We start from the raw sequence: 23182 nt of genomic DNA on the forward strand, positions 1-23182 counted from the left end.
TGTCTCTATTCACTCTTATACCTCTTTACCCGCATACATATCAATCGTGGTCATTTTTACCCTCATTACCCGTCTTCATCCCTCAGTCTATTTTTGTCTTTACCCACATACATATCAATCGTGATCATTTTTACTCTCATTACCCGTCTTCATCCCTCAGTCTATTTTTGTAATTGTTCTGCAAATTTTCGTGCTTCTTCTGGATCCGAGAATAGTCTGTTTTGTTGTCCTGGAATAAATATTTTCAATACCGCAGGATGCTTCAGTATAAATTTATACCCTTTCTTCCATAAAATCGCCTTTGCTGTATTGAACTCTTTTCTCTTCTTTAGGAGTTCAAAACTTATATCTGGATAAATGAAGATTTTTTGCCCTTTATACTCCAGTGGTTTGTTGCCCTCTCTTACTTTTTCCATTGTCTTCTCCAGTACCTTTTCTCTTGTAGTATATCTTAGGAATTTTACTACAATAGATCTTGGTTTTTGTTGTGGTTGTGGTTTAGAGGCCAATGCTCTATGTGCCCTTTCTATTTCCATTTCTTGCTGTAGTTCTGGACATCCTAGGGTCTTAGGGATCCACTCTTTTATAAACTCCCTCATATTCTTGCCTTCTTCATCTTCCTTAAGGCCCACTATCTTTATGTTATTTCTTCTGTTATAATTTTCCATTATATCTATTTTTTGAGCTAGTAGTTCTTGTGTCTCTTTAGTTTTTTTATTAGATTCCTCCAATTTCTTTTTTAAGTCTTCTACCTCCATTTCTGCTGCTACTGCCCGCTCTTCCATCTTGTCCATTTTCTTTCCCATTTCTGTTAAGGTCATATCTATTTTATTCACTTTCTCTTCTGTGTTGTTTATTCTTCTTCTTAAATCATTGAATTCCTGTGTTTGCCATTCTTTAAATAACTCCATGTATCCTCTATCAAGAGAAAGTATATCATTTACCTTGCCTTTCCCTTCATCTATTTCACTGTATTCTTCCTCTTCTTCTTCCTCTGGGTTGGCCATCTGTTGTTTCTTTGTTGCCCTTTCCTTCTCTTCTTTCTTGTTTCTATTGTCTTCTGTAGTCTCTTCTTGCTGCAGGTGTTCTGCAGCTGTCGTTGCCGGCTGTGGAGATCGACTCCCCAGCTGGTCCCCCCTCCCGTCTGTGTGTTTTTTTTCATGCGCGGTTGCGTACTTTTAATCTGCTCTGCGAGCCATTGTTGTAGTTCTTTTTCTACCGACCTGAGGAAGCGGGCTCTTCTCTCCACAGCGGGCCTCTTCGGACAGGTAAGGCCTTCACCTTTTTCCTCCGTTGTCTTCTCTTCCTCTCTTCTTACCGTTGATTTTGATTTTTCTTCTTTTGTCTCCATCTTCTTTCCACCTTTATACTCACTTTTCTTTAACTTTTATTTCTGTGCCTTTGTATTTTCTCTTGTTTTTCCCGACTTTTCTGGAGAGGGCTGGAGTTCTCCGTCCGGCCACTACTCCATCACGTGACTCCTCCGCAATTGCTCATCATTGATACTTTCTCTATTTCCCCAGTGTCCTCTGCCATCTTGATACAACTTTGTTTGTGAGTAGCCAATCTTGAATCCACTGTAGAACATTGCCTCCTATCTCTCATGCCTTCTCATGTTTAACATCAACAGCCCAGCAGAATCTATGTTCTGTGAATTAATTCAACAAACCCTAGTTCCCATAAATCCAGAAAGGATCTCTCTTCCTATATTTATTATTTTTCCATGGCCACCTCCTGTTATTTCGCTCATTCTGAGGGAGTGCTGAATACCTCTTGTGACTGCAGGGATTCTTTCAAATTTTTATTATCTTTTTAAAAAATTTTAGGCTGACAGCACGGTAACAGGTCCTTCTAGGCCACAAGCTCCTGCCACCCAATCAACCTACATTCTTGAAAGGTGAGAGGAAACAGAAACAAACCCACATAGACATAAACAGCGCCGGATTAGGTCCCAGGTTGCCAGCGCTGTAACAGCTTTGCACTAACCGTGTTACACAAGGTCAAGATTTTGGTACCCTTCACTCATCACAGCAGTGCTCCATCCTGCTGAGTATATCTAAGACGATATCTTTCCTTAAAAGAATTTTTTTTTAAATTTTTTATTTTTCACACCATAAATCACATTAGCCATGATATACACTTTTTCTTTTTCACACATATACAGTGACTTTTTCTCCCCCCCTCTCCCTCCTCCCAACCCACCCCCCCCCCCTCATCCATTTTAGGTATACAATCTAGGTTGCATTAAACCCGTCAGACAATGTTGTCATTCAACAAAAATACACCAGAAATTCTACTGAGTCCATTCTTTTCTTTCCTTCTCCTTCCATCAACTTAGGTAATGTTTGTCCCCGGTAGGTTTTCGCTATTGTATTTAATGTAGGGCTCCCATATTTGTTCAAATATTTCAATATTATTTCTTAAACTATATGTTATTTTTTCTAATGGAATACATTTATTCATTTCTATATACCATTGTTGTATTTTCAAATTATCTTCCAATTTCCAGGTTGACATAATACATTTTTTTGCTACGGCTAGGGCTATCTTAACAAATCTTTTTTGTGCATCCTCCAAATCAATTCCAAATTCTTTGTTTTTTATGTTACTTAGGAGAAAGATCTCTGGATTCTTTGGTATATTGTTTTCTGTTATTTTATTTAATATCTGATTGAGATCTTCCCAAAATTTTTCTACTCTTAATGTTAGTTTGAGAGAGATGTGAGGTCTGAGTTGTGAAAACATAACTCAGAAATCTTCAGTGGGGATGGAATAAACTGTGAAAATGATCGAGTGACAATTTAAGAAAACTCACAATGAACAGTAAGTGCTTGAAGGCTGTGAAAATTATGGTACTAATTTACAAAATGGAGACAATATTTGTAGCAATTACAGGAACATCAACTGGCTGAGTACATCCAGAAAACTATTTACTACATTTTTAGTAAGACGTAGTTAGTGTGAACTAGACAATAGACCCATTGTGTGATCATATATTGGAGAAGTTTATTGAACGCCATATCCAAGAGATTGTGCAGAGAGAAGGGAGAAGATGTATAATACTGCAGAGAAATGATTTCTGATAGAAATAATTTTTGACAAGTTTCTGAGAATTGTTAGAGAGGTTAGGGTAGAAAGAAATAAATCAACAGTTGGCATATTGCAACTTCATCTGTTTCTAGAAGAAGGAATAAGTGTGGCCCCAAAAATTGATTTTATTGGTGTCTACTTCCAGTGCAAGATTTTAAACAGTGTGAACTTTGATGATAACAATGTCAGTGCAATATCTGAAAACAGGCCTGGAAGAAATGAAAATAAAATTCAGGTGAAGATTAAATATTAAGAGAAAGAAGATGAGGGTCGAGGGAGTCAAAATGAAGATGTTGTCTCTGAAGAGGGACTTCATGGACTCAAATACAATTTACAACTCTCCACCCATCATGTCCTGCCTGTACAAGAGCAGGTGGCGCAACCTAATTCCACCTTCCAGTTCCTTATTGGAACCCTGTAAATTGAGATATCTTCAAAAACACATTTTTTAAATGTGGTGAGAATTTTTGCCTCCACTTAACACTTGGGTCCCTACATCTTCTGGATAAAAGCATTTATTATCTCCCCTTTGATAGCTCCGTTGAGTTTAATTTATTTTTTATTTTAACTTAATTTAATTTTAATTTGGACAGCAGCATGGTAACAGGCCTTTCCAGCCCACAAGTCTATGTTGCCCCAATTGCATCCAAGTGACCTACATTCCCCGTATGTTTTGAAGGGTGAGAGGAAATTGGAGCACCCAGAGGAAACCCACACAGACATGGGGAGAGAGTACAGACTCCTTACAGTGCTGTCGGTTGGGAACCTGGATGGCTTGCACTTATAATAGTGTCATGCTAACCCTGCCGTCAATTCCTTCCTATTTACTTATCCTGAGTGTCTCGTAACTGTAAAAATCTCAGTTAAATCTCCCTGAGCCTCTGCTGATCCAAAAACACCCAACCCTAGCCGATCTGATCTATCCTCGTTGCCAGATTTTCCAGGCCTGTCAACAGTCTTGTCATCTTCACCATCTCCAATGCAATCACATCTTTCCTGTTACCAGAATTTATTTTTCAAGCCAGGTAACATCCTGGTAAATCTCCTCTCTCCCCTCTCCAGACCTTTCAGGCCCTCCCTCTAATGAAGTGACCAGAACTGAACACAATACTCTAAGTGTGGTCTCACCGAGGATTTGTAAAGTTGCATTATGGGGAAAAGATTCTCACAATCTATCCTATCTTTGGCCTTCATAATGTGGTGGACTTTTATCAGACTCAGGAGCTGCCCCATCCCATCACCTCAGCCAGGGGTGCAGTGCTGATTTTTTTTTAAGTGCCAGAGATCACCAAAAACCGCGACAAGGAGGTGCCGAAGCTGCCCCAAGTGGTTCCTTGGCTTCAGTCTCCTTTGTCTTAATAGACATAAACCATGCCAATCCAGTCCCTCCTCAGAGCTGAGCTCTTCCACCCCAGACCATATCCTGTTGGATCACCTCTGACCCCTCTCCAGTGCAATCACTTCCTTCCTATGGTATCTTTTGTTCAGCCCTATTCCCCATTGCATATTCTCTCTCACCTGCTCTTTTCCTAATTCTCCAACCAATGATTGACACTCGGGGAAATTCAGAGCAGACATGTAATGAACCAGCACATTTTTGGAATGTGGGAGAAAACCCAGATGGTCACAAGGAGAATAGGCAAACTCCATAGAGACAGCACCAAAGTTAGGATCGAACCCAGATTACTGGTGGTGCACAGCGGCATCATTCACTGCTGTTCTATGTGCTGCAGTTAGATACAGCACTGGACTAGACCAATCTCTGTTAGAATCAGAAACATTTAATGCAATGCTGTTACAGCGCCAGCGATTGGGACTGGGGTTCAAATGTCATGCTGTCTCTCCCAATGTTTGTGTGGGATTCCTCTGGGTGCTCCAGTTTCCTCCCACCGTTCAAAACGTACCAGGGTTTGTAGGTCAATTGTGTGTAATTGGGTGGCACGGACTCGTGGGCCGAAAGGGTCAGATACCATGTTGCGTGTCTAAATTTAAAAAATAAAATAAAAATTTATTGTCATAACCTTATCATGAGAATTTGTGGCTTTGCTGCAGAGTTACAGTATAAATATTGCCATAAAATTACACTTAAAAATAAATATACCATTGTATAAATACGAGAAAGTGAGATAGTGCCTGGGGTTCGTTGCCCATTCAGAAATATGACGGCACAGGGGGAGAAGCTGTCCTGGTGCTGTTGATGCACTGTTGTCTAAAGCTCAGGATTATTAATTTTTTTTATCTGGACACAAAACAGGTGAATGCTACATAACTCATGCAAAAAGCAAAAGAATGAAATGTTTTCTACAAAAAAAAACAGTATTTGAAAATAAATCTCTTCTTATGTATGTCATTGATTCTTCAAATTGCTGTTGTCCACTCTCTTGATTGGAAGCTGTGATATTCTGTTGATCTGTTTACTGTGTAATGCAGGGGGAGGTAAATAGTGTACTGCTGTTAGGAGACACTGCAATCAGTCAGTTTTCATTAAGGCAACTTAACACTTGCACATTTGACATACTTTGTAATCAAACTGCTTCGAAGGAGAAATAAAATTGCATTCCCCATCATTTTTTGAGGGTCTCTGAAAAGGAGAATAATGCCTCAATTGAATTATTCCATTTGGTCTATTTATCATTTGCTTTGTACTCATTGAAGCATTTTTCAGTTGTTCAACCCTGCAATTAGTCTGATAATTAGCCCTGCAATACCATCCAGGTAGAAGTTGGCACATAACCAAGGGGGTCACACTAAATGTCACCAGCATATGCGCTAAGTACCAAAGTAGAGCTTGAAGTGTTGAACACGGTTCAGGCACAGAGCACAATTACTGCATCGTACTACAACACTGAAATTTTAGTGATGAATATTTAATGAGCTAAAAAAAATACTGTGTTTGCTGTTTTAAGTATTTTTGTCCATTTGTTAACAATAGGATAACAATGTCAATAAGTAGCAGAAAGAGCATTCACCACTGGCATTGCTTGCAGCTTACATCAACTCAAGGTTCCTTGGCTTCACAGTCCCATCTTCACTCCAAGGGACAACATTGGGCTGCAAAGTTCCATGGTATAAGATGCTAACCGGATTAAATCAAGATAAGTAACCAGGTTCGGCAGCAGATCACAAAATGGGAAGCTGTGTTCAAATTTGGTCAAACTTTGGCTGAGTGAAGACACAAAGGAATTTGAAAGTCTCAGCGTACGGGAATGGAAAAAAAAAATCTTGTGGAAGCAAAACAGAGGCAAAGGGTCTTTGACTTTAAACATCAACTGTTCTTTCCATTTTTTTGTTGTCTCCGATACCTGCTGACATCATAGAAGAATCCCTAAATTGGCAACCAATACCTCCACACACTGACATTTCAACCAATGACCTGATGCACTCAAAAATTTAGCAATATATGTCAGCCTTGCCTCGTGCAGTGAGAATACCCATGAGTTTGAAAGACCATTCTGCAAAAGCACTAGAAATCATCTGCGAACTAGAGGAGCAAATTTGTAAGGAGATTGCATATGTGTGTAATAAACGCAAGGTGGTAGCTGTGGGAGATTTCAACTTTCCAAACATTAACTGGGACACCCCTACAGTTAGAGGGCTGGATGGGGTAGAGTTTGTTATGTATGTATTCAACAATAGTTGGATGGGAGATGCCAGAGAGTCATGGTAGAAAATTGTTTATCAAATTGGAGGCCAGTGTCGAGTGGAATGCCTCAAGGATCAGTACTGGGTCCACTGCTGTTTGCCATATATGATATGGTGGCAAATTGGATAAGTAAATTTGCAGATGTTACAAAGGCTGGCGGTGTTGTTGTCAGTGAGAAAGGAAGATTATCAAAGCTTACAGGTTGATATAGGACAGTTGTGAGGTGCTACATTTTGGTAGGACTAATCAAAATAGGACATGTATGTTAAATGGTAGACAATTGAGGAGTGCAGTGGAACAAAGGGATTTGGGAGTCATGGTACATAATTCTCTGAAAGTTGAATCACATGTGGTGAAGAAGGCATTTAGTGGCTGGCTTTCATAAAACAAGGTATAGAACACAGGAGTTGGGATGCTATGTTGAAATTGTATAAGAAATTGGTGAGGCCAAATTTGGAATGTCGGGTGCAGTTTTGGTCACTAAATTACGGGAAGGATATAAATAGTATGGAGAGAGTGCAGAGGGGGTTTACGAGAATGTTTCCGGGGTTTCAGGGTTTGAGTTACAGGGAAAGGTTGTGCAGGCTGGGACTTTATTTTCTGGAATGTAGAAGATTGAGGGGTGATTTGATAGAAGTATTCAAAATGATAAGGGGGACAGATAGAGTCAATGTGAACAGGATTTTTCCACTGAGAAGGGGGGGGGGAGATTCAAACAAGAGGAGATGATAGAGAGTAAAAGGGAAACATAAGGGGGAATTTCTTCACACTGAGGGTGGTATGAGTACGGAATGAACTTCCGGCAGTGGTGGTAGAAGTGAGATCAATGTTAATATTCAAGGATAGGTTGGATAGGTATATGGACAGGAGAGGTGTGGAGGGTTATGGGCCAAATGCAGGTCAGTGGGACTAGGTGGGAGATGATGTTTGGCACGGACTAGTAGAGACAATCTGGCCTGTTTCTGTGCTGTAAATGGTTATGTGGAAAACACCAAATTACTCCTAATTCTGTTGAAGAGCTAAATTTCACATTGCATAACACTATATCCTCAGCTCCAACACTATAAAATCCTTATGTTGCGAGAATTTGAGATTGTGGTTTTGAACTTACCTCGTTTACAAAGATCCAGTGGCTGTCCTTTGAGGCCAAGTTTGTTTCTACTGCCTGAAACAAAACACAAGAAACAAATTGATATAAATAAAGCAGATGTTTGACCAAAGTGCGGAAACTTCTACTGATGGCATAAACTTTTAAAATATGTCAGAAGTAGCAAAATATCTTGTTCTGCGAAAAAGTGTCATTGATTGAATAATTATTTCTGTTTGAAAGAGTTATTTTCTTCTTTTTTCAAGTTCATTATCAACTAACTGAACATATACCACCATGGATGCCGCGGTTGGAGTAGCGTTAACATTGTTACAGTGCCACTGCCCTGCTTTTGAATCCAGAACCGTCTGTAAGGAGCTTGTACATTCTCCCCGTGTCCGTGGGGGTTTCTTCTGGGAGCTCCAATTTCCTTTCACCCTTCAAATAGATGTGGGGTTTGTAGGTTAATTAAAAATAATTAAAAACCTGATGAAACAGCGAATCTCTGGACCATGGTGCACATATTTCCTTTTGTTCTGGGTGACATTTATTTGAAATTATTTATTGCTCACCCAATGTTTCCCTTTCGAGATTAAGAATCAACCACATCACGGATGCAGTCATGAGTTGACCAGGTTCAAGGGAGTTGGATTTCTTCTTTTAATTTCCCCGATGTTTTGTGATAATTAACATCTTAATTTCTGTTTTCCAACTGATGCCACCCATTACGAATGGTAAATTTCCTCAGGAATTTGAGGCAGACCAACATTCTACAGGAGCACAATAGAGAGTGACCTGGCTGGCTGCAATCCAGTGTGGTAAGGCATCAGATCAGAGGTCAGTACGACGGGGGATTAGAACTGCTGAGATCACTGGGGTCTTCCTTCCCTCTATCCACGATATCTACAGGGAGAAGTGGTTAAAGAAGGATAGGAGAATTATTAAGCATCTTTACCATCCAGCCTGCAGTATCTTTGAGACACTACCTTCAAGGAAGAGGTACAGGAGCATAAAAACCAGGACTGCCAGGCTGGGAAACTGCTTCTTCCCACGGCAGTGAGGCTATTAAACAATCCTAGAAATTCATAAATTATATTTATACATGCAGGTTCGGTGGGAATGAAGGTGCGATCAGTGCTGCCTGCAACTCAGATACTGCACCAGTGATTTTCAACCTTTTTCTTTCCACTCACATCCCACCTTAAGCAATCCCTATGCCATAGGTGCTCTGTGATTAGTAAGGGATTGCTTAAGGTGGGATGTGAGTGGGACAAAAAGGTCGAAAACCACTGCTCCAGACCCAAATGTTACTTAAATACTTTGCTTGAGAAAAATTGTCATTGGCTCATTTCTTTTTGAGTTATGAAACCGCGCACATAGCGAGACGATTAGTCAGTAGTTTTAAAAAATATAGTTTGAGACAGCAGAAAGTATATTCAGAGACAAAGAAATGGTAGAGAAATGAAATAAATACTTTATGTCTGTCTTCATGGAAAAAGACAGATCTCTTGATTCGAGGTGCAGAGAAACTCAATAAATTAGCATCAATTAAAAAAATGACCCCTGGGAAATTAATGGAATGGAACATACAATAGAATCAGAATTTATTGTCATGAACATGTCAGTACATTTGCTGTTTTGCATCAGAGTGTAAACATTTATATAAACCAAGATAAAGTCAAAGTAAGGCAGTGTCTGTGGTTCATTGATCATTCAAGAATCTGATGGGGGCGGGGAAGAAGCTGTCCTTGTGCCGCTGAGGGCTCGTCTTCAGGCTCCTGCACTTTTTCCTCAATGGTAGCAGAATGAAGAGGGCATGGCCTGGGTGGTGGGGGTCCTTAAGGATAGAGGCTATTTTCTTAAGACACCTCTTGTAGATGTCCTCCATGGAGTGAAGTCTGGTGCCCGTGGTGTCGCAGGTTGAATTAACACCCTCTGGAGTTTTTTATTGACTGAGCATTGACACCAGACAGTGATGGAACCAGCCAGAATGCTCTCTACAGTACACCCGTAGAAGTTTGAGAGTCTTCGGTGACACCAAATCTTCTCAAGCTTCTCTCAAAGTAAAGCCACTGTTGAGCCTTCTTTGTGGTTGTATCAACATGGAGGCTCCGGGACAGATCGTAGGAGATGTTGGGACCCAGGAATTTGAAGTTCTTGACCCTCTCCACTACTGAGCCCTCGATGAGGACTGGTTCTTCGACTGATTTCCTCCTAAAGTCCACAATCATCTCTTTGGTTTTGCTGATGTTGAGTGCAAGGTTATTGTTGTGACACCACTCAATTTGCTAAACAATACAGGATAGGAACAGACTCTTGCCGTAACAAAATGGCAGAGCTTCCGGAGCTGCTGTAACAGGAAAGCAGGGAGCAGAGACACAGCTCAGGTGTGCTGTGGAGAGCATTCTGGCTGGTTCCATCACTGTCTGGTGTCAATGCTCAGTCAATAAAAAAACTCCAGAGGGTGTTAACTCAGCCTGCAACACCACAGTCACCAGACTTCACTCCATGCAGGACATCCACAAGAGGTCTCTTAAGAAAATGGTCTCTATCCTTAAGGATCCCCACCTCCCAAGCCACGCCCTCTTCACTCTGCTACCATCGAGGAAAAGGTGCAGGAGCCTGAAGACAAGCCCTCAGCAGCACAAGGACAGCTTCTTCCCCTCTGCCATCAGATTCCTGAATGATCAATGATCCACAGACACTGCCTTACTTTGACTTTATCTTGGTTTATATAAATGTTTGCACTCTGATGCAAAACAGCAAATGTACTGACATGTTCATGACAATAAATTCTGATTCTATTGATGTTCCATTCCATTAATTTCCAAGTGGTCATTTTTTTTTAATTGATGCTAATTTATTGAGTTTCTCTGCACCTGTTGTATTCCACTCGTATCAAGAGATCTGTCTTTTACCATGAATGGTGAATGGTTTAACTGCCCAGTCCTAATGCTGGCAGCTCCATACAGGCTTTTAACAGCCTCTCCTGCAGGCAAAATCTTCGCTAGGATTCTCCTAAATAGAATAATACCTAGTGTCGCCAAGAATATTCTCGCAGAACCACAGTGTGGCTTTCGCACAAACAGAGGAACTACTGACATGCAGAGAACAAAACAAAAGACTCTACATCACCTTTGTTGACCTCACCAAAGCCTTCGACACTGTGAGCAGGAAAGGGCTTTGGCAAATACTAGAGTGCATCGGATGCCCCCCAAAGTTCCTCAACATGGTTATCCAACTGCACGTAAACCAACAAGGTCGGGTCAGATACAGCAATGAGCTCTCTGAACCCTTCTCCATTAACAATGGCGTGAAGCAAGGCTGTGTTCTCGCACCAACCCTCTTTTCAATCTTCTTCAGCATGATGCTGAACCAAGCCATGAAAGATCTCAACAATGAAGACGCTGTTTACATCCGGTACCGCACGGATGGCAGTCTCTTCAATCTGAGGCGCCTGCAAGCTCACACCAAGACACAAGAGCAACTTGTCCGTGAACTACTCTTTGCAGACGATGCCGCTTTAGTTGCCCATTCAGAGCCAGCTCTTCAGCGCTTGACGTCCTGTTTTGCGGAAACTGCCAAAATGTTTGGCCTGGAAGTCAGCCTGAAGAAAACTGAGGTCCTCCATCAGCCAGCTCCCCACCATGACTACCAGCCCCCCCCCCCCCCCCCCCACATCTCCATTGGGCACACAAAACCCAAAACGGTCAACCAGTTTACCTATCTCGGCTGCACCATTTCATCAGATGCAAGGATCGACAATGAGATAGACAACAGACTCGCCAAGGCAAATAGCGCCTTTGGAAGACTACACAAAAGAGTCTGGAAAAACAACCAACTGAAAAACCTCACAAAGATAAGCGTATACAGAGCCGTTGTCATACCCACACTCCTGTTTGGCTCCGAATCATGGGTCCTCTACAGGCATCACCTACGGCTCCTAGAACGCTTCCATCAGCGTTGTCTCCGCTCCATCCTCAACATTCATTGGAGCGCTTTCATCCCTAACGTCGAAGTACTCAAGATGGCAGAGGTCGACAGCATCGAGTCCACGCTGCTGAAGATCCAGCTGCGCTGGATGGGTCACGTCTCCAGAATGAAGGACCATCGCCTTCCCAAGATCGTGTTATATGGCGAGCTCTCCACTGGCCACCGTGACAGAGGTGCACCAAAGAAAAGGTACAAGGACTGCCTAAAGAAATCTCTTGGTGCCTGCCACATTGACCACCGCCAGTGGGCTGATATCGCCTCAAACCGTGCATCTTGGCGCCTCACAGTTTGGCGGGCAGCAACCTCCTTTGAAGAAGACCGCAGAGCCCACCTCACTGACAAAAGGCAAAGGAGGAAAAACCCAATACCCAACCCCAACCAACCAATTTTCCCCTGCAACCGCTGCAACCGTGTCTGCCTGTCCCTCATCGGACTTGTCATCCACAAACGAGCCTGCAGCTGACGTGGACATTTACCCCCTCCATAAATCTTCGTCCGCGAAGCCAAGCCAAAGAAAAGAAAGGAACTGACAGCATGTGTAAGTAAAATCATCAAACCAAGAGGTCTGTGCCCAAGATGCCTGTCAGTGGCCACTAGGGGTTGCAGAAATGAGGGAGAGCACCCACTGTTGTGCAGGGGAATCAGAGAAGACCACCCTACAGGACAGTGCTTCCAGCAGCAGCAGACCAGCAAGGGGCTCTGTGGCCGAGGAACCCACACAGACTGCAGGTGACTTGTGGTCGGGGGGACCCATGGGGGATGCAGGCTGCTGGAGACTGGCTCATAGGAACCAGGTCTCGAGAGGATGCTGAGGGCAAGAAGGGTTCCCAAAGGGCTTCGGGCGGTGAAAGTTTCCTAGTTGTGTTGGAGGTTTGGATTTAGAGCTCGGGTGCCATTGAATCGAACAGGGGTCTGTAACTGCTGGAGGTAAACCCATGAACACTCAATGAGTCTGAAGGGACTTTCTTTGGTGCTCTTTCTCTGATTGTTAGGGGCGCCAGTCCCATCGTGACTCTTTGCTTTACAGCAGAAAAAAGTTAAAAGTATCTCATGTATATTTTTTAATACATTTTAATGTATTATTATGTGACAATAAAAAGAACTGAACCCTGTCAAATTAAACTAATTTTTTTCTGCCTGCACATATCCCACGCCACGCCACCCCCCCCTCCCATTCCCTATCACATGTCTATCTAACAGCTTCTTCAATTATATCTGCTTCCACCACTGCCCCTGGCAGCCTGCTCAGGTACCAGTCACTGTATGGCAAAAGAAAAATGGCCCAGGTACCTCCTTTAAATTTTTCCCATCTCACTGAAATGCATGACCTTTGGAATGTGACACTTTTACCCTGGGATTAAGATTCTGACTATGCCTCTCATACGGCAATAAAACATGAGGACCTGACAACCTACTCCTCAGGCTTTTGAAATAAGTGACAACAGAGAGAGGCAGTGCACTGGTTGGCAGCTTCCAAAAGTCATTTCACTCTAGAATTGGAAAGCAGCAAATGTAACTGGGCTATTTAAGGAATTGGAGAGAAAGCAGAGGTTAATAGTCAGGAAAGTAATGCAATCAGTTACTGAGGAAGTGGAAACAGGGCACTCAGGAATGGGCAGTCCCCAGGTTATGTGCATAATGTTACCTCACGAACGCTAAATAAAAACTGTAATTACCTGTTCCGCCTTGCGTACAAATCCGACTTATGGACAGACCCAGGTAACTGAACTCTTTTGTAACCTAGGGACTGCCTTTAATAATAGGATTGGGCAAAGTCAACATGAACTTATGATGATTTTATAAATCTGCTGATTTTTTTAAAATTGGCGGAATTTGAGGGAGGGCCCGCTATTCAGGGTAACATACTGGTGTGGGTTGAGGACTGATCGTGGCAAATGGAGAGAAAATGGACATTTGGAACAGAGCTTGGTCCTGGGGCTGAAGCAGTTCACAATCCATATCAGTGTGATCTATCCAAATTTTCCAGTGAGGTGGCATTGTCAATTGCGAGGAGGAAGCAGGATGTCGTGGACACGCTAAGTGAACGGCAAGAACAGGGCAGAACAGGATCCAAAATGTACAGGGTTGTAGGTTACTTAGGTGTAATTGGCTGGTTTCAATGGCCACAATTGGCTTCTACCTTGTTGTAAATTACATTTAGATCAGCCACTAGGGTTGAGAAAAAGATTAAAATGGTGAGAGGGTGAAATATGCTTGAGCTCAGAGGGACTTGGGTATCACTGGAGGTTAACAAGCAGGATAAGCCAGCAATTAAGGAACCAGATGGCATGTTGGCCGTTATTGCAAGACAATTTGAGAACAAGAGGGAAGACTTCTTGTTCCAATTATATCAGATTCTGTGAGACTGCTTCTACACTATTTTGGACTGGCCTGATCTTCTCCCATGGAAAGGTTCATTTGCAATAAGGGGAGTGTCCTGAAGATTCAACCGATTGATTCCTGGGAAGGAACAATTGTTATATGAGGAAAGTTTAAACAAAATGTGTCTGCGTCATCTAGTATATAAGAATGAGAATGGGAAACAAAATAATGACAGGATGGATGGAATGATCAGAATAATTTTAAAATTAGTTATTAGTCATTCAGGGCAAATATGAAAAATAAATACAGCCAAGGGATGGTGTATTCTTGAAATTCTTAACACAAGAGATCTTTGGAGGTTCATTTGCTGAGTGTATTCAAGACAGAGGTTGACAGATTTTTAGATATTAAAGATATCAAGTGTGAGGGAATTATTGCAGAATGCGGTATTTAAATAGAGAACATAACAGCACAGCACCTTCAGCGTACAATGTTGTGCCTGTGATGTTCGGCCGAAGATGATATAAACTAGTGATTTCCAAAGTGAGCTCTGCTGCCCCTCTATGGGCGGTGGAAAGATCAAAGGGGGCAGTGAGGGAAAAAGGGACATCCGAACCTTCAGTCTTGCTATTATTCAGTCTGCTACAAATTTTAATGAAGAAGCCAGTGCAGTAATTTTGTGCCCAGACTCGGGGTGGCAGTAGAGAGCAACATACAAGGCAACAAGGCATTCTCGCGAGAGCTGGTCTTGGTGGCTACCATGTTGTATTGGCATCACTACCGCCCTCTCAACACCGCCACCAACCCCCCACGCCACCAGAGCTGCCACCACTCTCCTCTAAGTGTCACTGCCACCCCCCGTCCCCTCTCAGTTCTGCCACCAACACCCTTTAGCGCTGCCACTACTCTCCACTCTAGGCAACATCCTTTGCATCCTCTCCAAAGGTTCCACATCCTTTCTATAATGAAGCAACCAGAACCAAACACAATATTACAGAGCTACAACATCACCTCATGACTCTTGAACTCAATCCCTTAATGAATGAAGGCCAGCACACCATAAACCTCTTAACTACCCTATCAATCTGCATGGCAACCGAGATCTAAAGATTTGAACCCCAAGGTTCCTTTGTTCTTCCACACTGTTAAGAATCCATTCACCATGTATTTCGCCTTCAACTTCGACCTTCCAAAATGCATCATTTCACACTTACCATCTGCCATTTCTCCGCTAAACTTTGCATCTTGCTTATAGCCAGTTGTAACTTACAACCTTCAACACTATCCACCACACCTCCAATCTTAGAGTCATCTGTAAACTTGACCCATCCATCCAATTCTTCGTCCCAGTCATTTATATATATATGTAAAATATCACACAGAGCAGGGGTCCCAGAACAGATCCCTGCAGAACTCCACTAGTTACTGACCTGGAGGCAGAATATGTTTCATTTACCATCTGTTTTCTGCAGGCAAGCCAATTCTGAATCCAAGGATCCATGTCCCATGACTTTCTGACTGAGTTGATCATGGGGACCTTGTTAAAATCCACATACATGCATCAACTGCCCTTCCTTGAGCAACTTCCTCATCAAAAACTCAATTAGGCCTTATGAGACATGACCTGCCACTCACAAAGCCATTCAGACTATCCCCAAGAAGATTATACTTCTCTAAATGCTCGTAAATCCTGTCCCTAAGAATTGTTTCTAACAGTTTGCTCATCATTGACATCTTTAATTCTCAGGATTCTCCCTATTATCCTTTTTAAACAAGGAGACTATATTTGCCATTCTCCAATTTTCCGGTACCTCCCTTGTGGCTAGGGAGGACACAAAGATCATTGCCAATGTCCCAGCAATCTCTTCCCTCGCTTCCTGTTGTAACCTGGGGTATATCTCATCCAGTCCTGGGGACTTAGGAATCTAGATATTTTGAAGAAGAGCCAGCACTTCCTCTTCCTTAACGTCGATATGCTCAAGCCCACAAGCCTGTTCTCTACAGCGGTCACAATGATCATTCTCTCTCTCTCTGGTGAACACAAAAGTATTCATTTAGGACCTCACATACCTCTTCTGTACCCAGGCACATTCTCTTCTTCATTCTTAAGAAGCCCTTCCTTCACACCAGTCATCCTTCTGTTCTTCACCTATGCACAGAACACCTTAGGATTTTCCTTAATCCTACTTGTCAAGTCCTTCTTGCATGCTCTTCGTTCATGTTCCTTCCTGGCTACCATATAATTTTCAAAGTCCCTCCAGACTTCTACTTCCTGAAGCCTTTGTATGCATACAAAGTGAAAGGTTGTGGCGGTACGTTATTAGGCAGGCGAACCAGCCCCATTTGCCACCCACACGGTGGGGCAGCCGGCCAAAGTGGCGCCGTCGGGGGTTTCCTCCCAACCTTGGCACTGGGCTTCATGCTTGAGGGCCTACGTGACGCCCCTGGTGACGTCGAGGCCCCCCAGCGCGGTTCTCAGCCAGGTCCGGGGGCTGGGAGTACAAGACCAGCTAGGCAGCCTGCAATAAATCAGTTTTGCTCACTGAACTCAACCCGTCTGGTTGTGTGATCCTTCAGTTAGCAGTGTAGCTGCCGCTACAATTGGTGACCCCGACAGGTTCAAACGTCTTTGAACCCAACATGAATGACCCTTCGATCAATGCTATAGCCATCAAGCTTCCTGACTTCTGGGTTCAGGAGCCGGAGACCTGGTTCAGCCACGCAGAGGCTCAGTTTCACCTCCACCAGATTTCATCGGATTCGACCAAGCTTTACCATGTGGTCACTGCCCTGGACCAGGCCACCGCCAAACGAGTGCTGCACCTCAGTCAGCACCCACCCACAGAAGATAAGTACAGGACCATCTAGTGGGTGCTCACTGACTCCCTTGGCCTCTCCAGGTGCCAGCGTGCCGCTTGGATGCTGCGCCTTGACGCCTTAGGGGACAGAACTCCAATTGAGTTGATGGACGAGATGCTCGCGCTCATGGGCGGTTACACAAACTGCCCACTCTTCGAGCGCATCTTTCTCGACCATCTTCCTGAAGTCATCCGGCTGTTACTGTCCCAGGAGAACTTTGTCGACCCGAGGAAGGCCACTCAAAAGGCTCAGGAGCTATGGCTCGATCGATTCCCAGAGGGCTCAGCAGTCCAGCAGGTTACGAGCCATGGGCATGATCACACCAAGCCTTCCTCTAGCATTGCGGTGGAACACCCAGCCCCTGCAGGGGCCTCAAAGAGCATAGCCAGAAGCAAGTCATCCACTTCAGGCCTTTGCTTCTTCCACCAGCACTGGGGAGCCAAGGCTCAGAAGTGTCGTCAGCCCTGCTCGTTCCAGGCTAACGAGCAGGTCGGCCACTGTTAATGACTATGGCGGCTGGCCAAGAACACAGCCTTCTCTACCTGCGGGATTCAGTCAGCGGCCAACGCTTCCTCGTCGACACCAGGGCCCAGATCAGCATCATCCCAGCCACAGCCATTGAGTCCCGGAACCGGCCTCGAGGATCTCCCCTCCATGCAGCCAATTTGACGGAGATTCAGATGTATGAGGCAAGACCATCCACTTCCAGATCAGCCAGCAGAAGTTCTCGTGGAAGTTTCATCCTTTCCAACTGCGATCCTGGGTGTCGACTTCCTCCTCGCCCACGGACTCCTGGTCGACATTCAAGGTAGGTGACTGGTAGATGCCCGAACCTTCCAATCTGTTTGCCTCAACATTTCCCGCACAGAACAGCCGCAGATGGCCAAAGTCAGCAAACCCAAGGACGAGTTTCAGCGTATCCTGGATGAGTTCCCATCCCTCCTCAAGCTGCAGTTCTCTGCCGCCTCACTACGCCATGGGGTATTTCATTACATCCACACCCAAGGCATGCCAGTCCACGCCAAGGCACGCTGGCTCCCACCGGACAAGCTCCAGATAGTGAAGGAAGAGTTCTCGCATCTGCAGGAGCTGGGGATCATTCGATGCTCCCACAGTCCTTGGGCTTCACCACTCCACCTGGTCCCGAAAAGCTCCGGTGGCTGGTTCCCTTGTGGAGATTATCGACGGCTTAACAACATCACGGTACCTGACCGTTACCCGATCGCTCACATCCAGGACTTTATGGCCAATCTGCATGTTGCGAGGGTTTTCTCCAAGGTCAACCTGGTGCGTGGGTATCACCAAATCCTGGTTCACCCCGAGGATGTACCCAAGACGGTCATCATCACCCCCTTCGACTTGTTCGAGTTCCTTCGCATGCTGTTCGGGCTGAAGAATGCCGCCCAGACCTTACAGTGCCTCATGGACACAGTGGGCAGGGATTTGAATTTCGTATTCATTTACCTGGATGACATCCTTGTCGCCAGCAGAGACTGGGCACAACACAAGTCTCACGATTAATCCGGCCAAGTGCCGGTTTGGGAAAGAGTCCGTGTAGTTCCTGGGCCATACCATTATGGCCAAAGGAGCTACACCTGCTGCTATGAAGGTCGCTGCAGTCAGGGAGTTCCCATGCCCGGACAACCTCAAGATGCTACAGGAGTTCCTGGATATGGTCAATTTCTATAATCGATTCATTCCAGGCACTGCACGCATCATGCAGCCGCACTTCGCCCTCATCGCGGCCAAAGACAAGACACTCACCTGGACTCCAGGGCATTCGAAGCCACGAAAGATGCCTCGTGAAGGCTACCCTGCTCATCCACCCATGCACCAACCTGCATATGGCACTCTCGGTCGATGCCTCTGCCGCAGTCGTCGGCGCCATCCTGGAGCAGCAGGTGAATGTACAGTGCAAACCACTGGTATTCTTTAGCCAACTCATTCGCCCGGCAGAGAGCAAGTATAGCACTTTCGATCGTGAGTTGCTGGGCATGTACCTGGCGGTGCATCAAGTATTCCACTATTTCTTGGAGGGGAGGCCTTTCACCATTTTTATCAACTACAAACCCCTCACTCAGGCGCTCACTATGGCAAGAGATCCCTGGTCCGCCCACCAACAGCATCACCTCTCCTTCGTGTCGGAGTTCACCACTGACATTCGGCACAAGGCGGGGAAAGACAACTGGTCGCTGACGCACTCTCACAACTGGCCATTTGTGCGCTGTCACCAGGCATCGACTTCGACCAACTCGCCCTGGACCAGATGTCCGATGAGGAGACACGGGCCTTCAGGACTGCCATCATGGGCCTGCAGTTGCAGGACCTCCCGACTCTGCGTGGTGAGGGCACCGTCCTGTGCAATGTCTCCATGGGCAACCCGTGACCAGCGGTTCCCCAGCAGTGGCGCAGGCAAGTCTTCCACCATATCCATGACCTTTCCCACCATTCCATCAGCTCCATGGTCCATATGGTGGCAGAATGTTTTGTCTGGCATGGGCTTCGGAAGCAGATTGTGGAATGGGCCAGAACCTGCACCCATTGTCAGCTTTCCAAGGTACACAGGTACACCAGAGTGCCCGAACAAGATTTCTAACACGTCTTGGAACAGTTCAGCCACATACATGTGGACATCGTCAGACCCTTGCCCATTTCCCGAGGTAAAGTTACCTTTTCGCAGTGGTAGACCGCACTACTCATTGGCCCAAGGTGATCCCGATGTCAGATGCCTCCACGGACTCCTGCTCCCGAGTGCTTTTGAATGTTAGTTTGCCCGGTTCGGCGTCCCGAACCACTTCACCAGTGATCGTGGTGCCCAGTTCACCTCTGCGCGCTGGGCACAGCTCGCCAACAGGCTGGGGATCGAGCTACATCACACCACGGCCCATCACCCACAGGCCAATGGGCTAGTTGAGCGATTGCACCGCCACCTTAAGTCAGCACTTATGGCCCGCCTCACTGGCCCTGACTGGGTGGATGAGTTGCCTTGGGTGCTCCTGGGCATCCGCTTGACACCCAAAGAAGACCTACAGACATCATCAGCCGAGCTGGTCTACGGTGCACCACTAACCCTATCCGATGAGTTTGCAAACGCACCTCACAACCCCCAGCAGTCACCGCACAGTCTTCTTTCCCACCTCCGGGTCCAGTTGGACTCCTTCACCCTCCACTGCTGCCCAGACATGGCACACAGGCCTCTTATGTCCCCAGCGAGCTGTACTCCGCAGATTACATTTCTATCAGGCGGGGCCCATTCACAGCATCTCTACAAAGACCATATGAAGGGCTATACAAAGTCATCCAGCATTTAGGATCCACTTTCACACTGGATATCAGTGGTAAGAGGGAACTGTTTACGGTGGACAGGTTAAAGCCAGCCCACCTCGACCCCACCGAACCAGTAGTTGTGGCCCAATTTAAGAAGCGAGGCCACCTGGCAAAAAAAAGGACATTGACACCGGTTCTGGGGGGGGGGGGGGGGCTGTGTGGCGGTACACCATTAGGCAGGTGAACCGGCTCCGTTTGTCACGCATGCGGCGGGGCAGCCGGCCAAAATGGCGCCGTCGGGGATTTCCTCCCGACCTCGGCACCGGGCTCAGAAGCCCGCGCTCGGCGGACCCACGTGACACCCTGGTGACTTCGGGGCCCCCTAGCGCGGTTCTCAGTCAGGTGTGGGCTGGAAGTATAAGACCAGCCAGGCAGCCTGCAATAAATCAGTTTTGCTCACTGAACTCAACCCGTCTGGTTGTGCGATCCTTCAGTTAGCAGTGTAGCCGCCGCTACAAGATCGCCATGACCTGATGGACTGGCAGAGCAGGCAGGAGAAATAGATGGTGCACGCCTGGTTCCATTTTTTCTGTGGGAAATCTGCTCTCTCAGACTCAGAAAATAGAGTGGGAGGATGTGGAAAATAATAAACAATAAACAAGAGGAGAGATTGTTTCAAACATTGTGTGGATATTAAAATTGAAACTTTAAAACTATGCTCATGATATGAATACAATAATTAACGTAAGACGTACTGGGGGTGTAGGTTAATGGGTGTAAATTGGGCAGCTTGGACTCATAGGATCGAATTGGCCCGTTACAGTGATATATGTCTAAATGTTTTGAAAAAATTCATTGATAATGCAATCCTAAACCAGAATATATTGAATTCCCTCAGTCAGAAATCTTAAACGGTTAATATAAAAGAAAGAAATAACTGTTCCCAAACCCCAAAGTAACTCAATATCGTTTGAATGCAAAAAATATACAGATAATACCCTTAGGCAGCCACATGGATGAAAGAAAAATAAAGGTTAATGAGGCTGGGAGGGTTAATTTTGGTCACCACAACTTCAAGCGCCGAAGGGCCTGAGCTGAACTGCAATCTTCTATGTTTCTTTAAACCTTTAGATTACTTTCTAATCGAACATAAACATTGGGATTAATTCTTGTTTCTGTCCCTGACCATTTCTCATTAATATTCTGGCCATGAATCTTTCCTAAATTTGGACCAGTGCTGTCATTATTTCTCTTCTATCATTATTTAGGAATGCTTTGCCATCAATCCCAACATTTTTGCATATTTACCTCCTGCTGTACCCAGCTGTCCATTTTACTTCTAGGATCTGCTCCAAAATATTTAGGTCAATCATGCTTTCCATCAAATCAAATGGCCAAGCATGTAAATCACAGGCTCTACATTATGAGGCCCCATTGGCAGTCCACAAAGCATCTTCTCTGAGCTTTGCAAGGAGCACATTCACTCACATCATGGATAAGGCATTTATTTCTTTTCTCTTCTTTGGCTTGGCTTCGCGGACGAAGATTTATGGAGGGGGTAAAAAGTCCACGTCAGCTGCAGGCTCGTTTGTGGCTGACCAGTCCGATGCGGGACAGGCAGACACGATTGCAGCGGTTGCAAGGGAAAATTGGTTGGTTGGGGTTGGGTGTTGGGTTTTTCCTCCTTTGCCTTTTGTCAGTGAGGTGGGCTCTGCGGTCTTCTTCAAAGGAGGCTGCTGCCTGCCAAACTGTGAGGCGCCAAGATGCACGGTTTGAGGCGTTATCAGCCCACTGGCGGTGGTCAATGTGGCAGGCACCAAGAGATTTCTTTAGGCAGTCCTTGTACCTTTTCTTTGGTGCACCTCTGTCACGGTGGCCAGTGGAGAGCTCGCCATATAATACGATCTTGGGAAGGCGATGGTCCTCCATTCTGGAGACGTGACCCATCCAGCGCAGCTGGATCTTCAGCAGCGTCTCCTAGAACGCTTCCACCAGCGTTGTCTCCGCTCCATCCTCAACATCCATAAGGCATTTATACCACCACTTCAATTACACAAAATTATGAGGGGCATAGACTGGGTAGATAACAGGGATGTTCTGCACAAAATAAGGCTGTCAAAAATGAGAGAGAATACCTTTGGAATAAGTAGGAAGAGGCTAAGAGGGAATCTTTTTTACCAAGAGAGAGTAAGTGGTGGCACTCCTGTAATAGCAGAGTTGCCGCTGGTGCAGACCAGCAGATTGCAGGGAGTGAAGTTGCAGTGCTCCCCCGTGGGGTCCAGTCATTCAATCTGACTGCTGTCATTTCTGTACAGGCTTTAATCAGCTTGCTAAAGGAGCCAACAGTGGCTAATTTTGAATCCTGCGACAGCACATTCTGGTCAAAGATGACGGCACCTGTGATCGGCAGCAGCCACGAGGGAGTGCAGACTCCGGGGAAGTTTCTGGTGCCCTGCGCCAGTCACCGGGAGACCAACACCCACTTGAGAAAAAGAAGCATAGAAGGCAACCCACAGGATGATGACCATGGTGGCGGACCAACGAGGGGCTCTGAGTTTGAATGGAGCCAACAGTGGCTAATTTTGAATCCTGCGACAGCACATTCTGGCCAAAGATGACGGCACCTGTGATCGGCAGCAGCCACGAGGGAGTGCAGACTCCGGGGAAGTTTCTGGTGCCCTGCGCCAGTCACCGGGAGACCAACACCCACTTGAGAAAAAGAAGCATAGAAGGCAACCCACAGGATGATGACCATGGTGGCGGACCAACGAGGGGCTCTGAGTTTGAATGTCACACAGGTGGTGGGGTGTTGGGTGACCTGAGGTGAGGACCCCATGGAGGATGCTGGTTACTAGTGACTGTGGTCTAAGACTCACACCAGGCTCTGGGCTGATGGGGCATGAGGCATCATAACTGGAACA

The 23182-nt window shown here is 45.4% G+C and overlaps 1 protein-coding gene across 1 annotated transcript in view; it reads right to left on the reverse strand.

Annotated features, from left to right (window-relative positions):
* The window catches only part of LOC138737314 (glutamate receptor ionotropic, delta-1-like), a 722304-nt gene that overhangs the window by 137411 nt on the left and 561711 nt on the right, over nt 1-23182 (reverse strand). Inside the window, exon 5 of the mRNA XM_069888067.1 lies at nt 7845-7898. Within this exon, the coding sequence (XP_069744168.1) occupies nt 7845-7898 (54 nt within the window). The remainder of the gene's footprint in view (nt 1-7844; nt 7899-23182) is intronic.

Source organism: Narcine bancroftii, chromosome 6 (assembly GCF_036971445.1).
Source record: "Narcine bancroftii isolate sNarBan1 chromosome 6, sNarBan1.hap1, whole genome shotgun sequence".
Lineage (NCBI taxonomy): Eukaryota > Metazoa > Chordata > Chondrichthyes > Torpediniformes > Narcinidae > Narcine > Narcine bancroftii.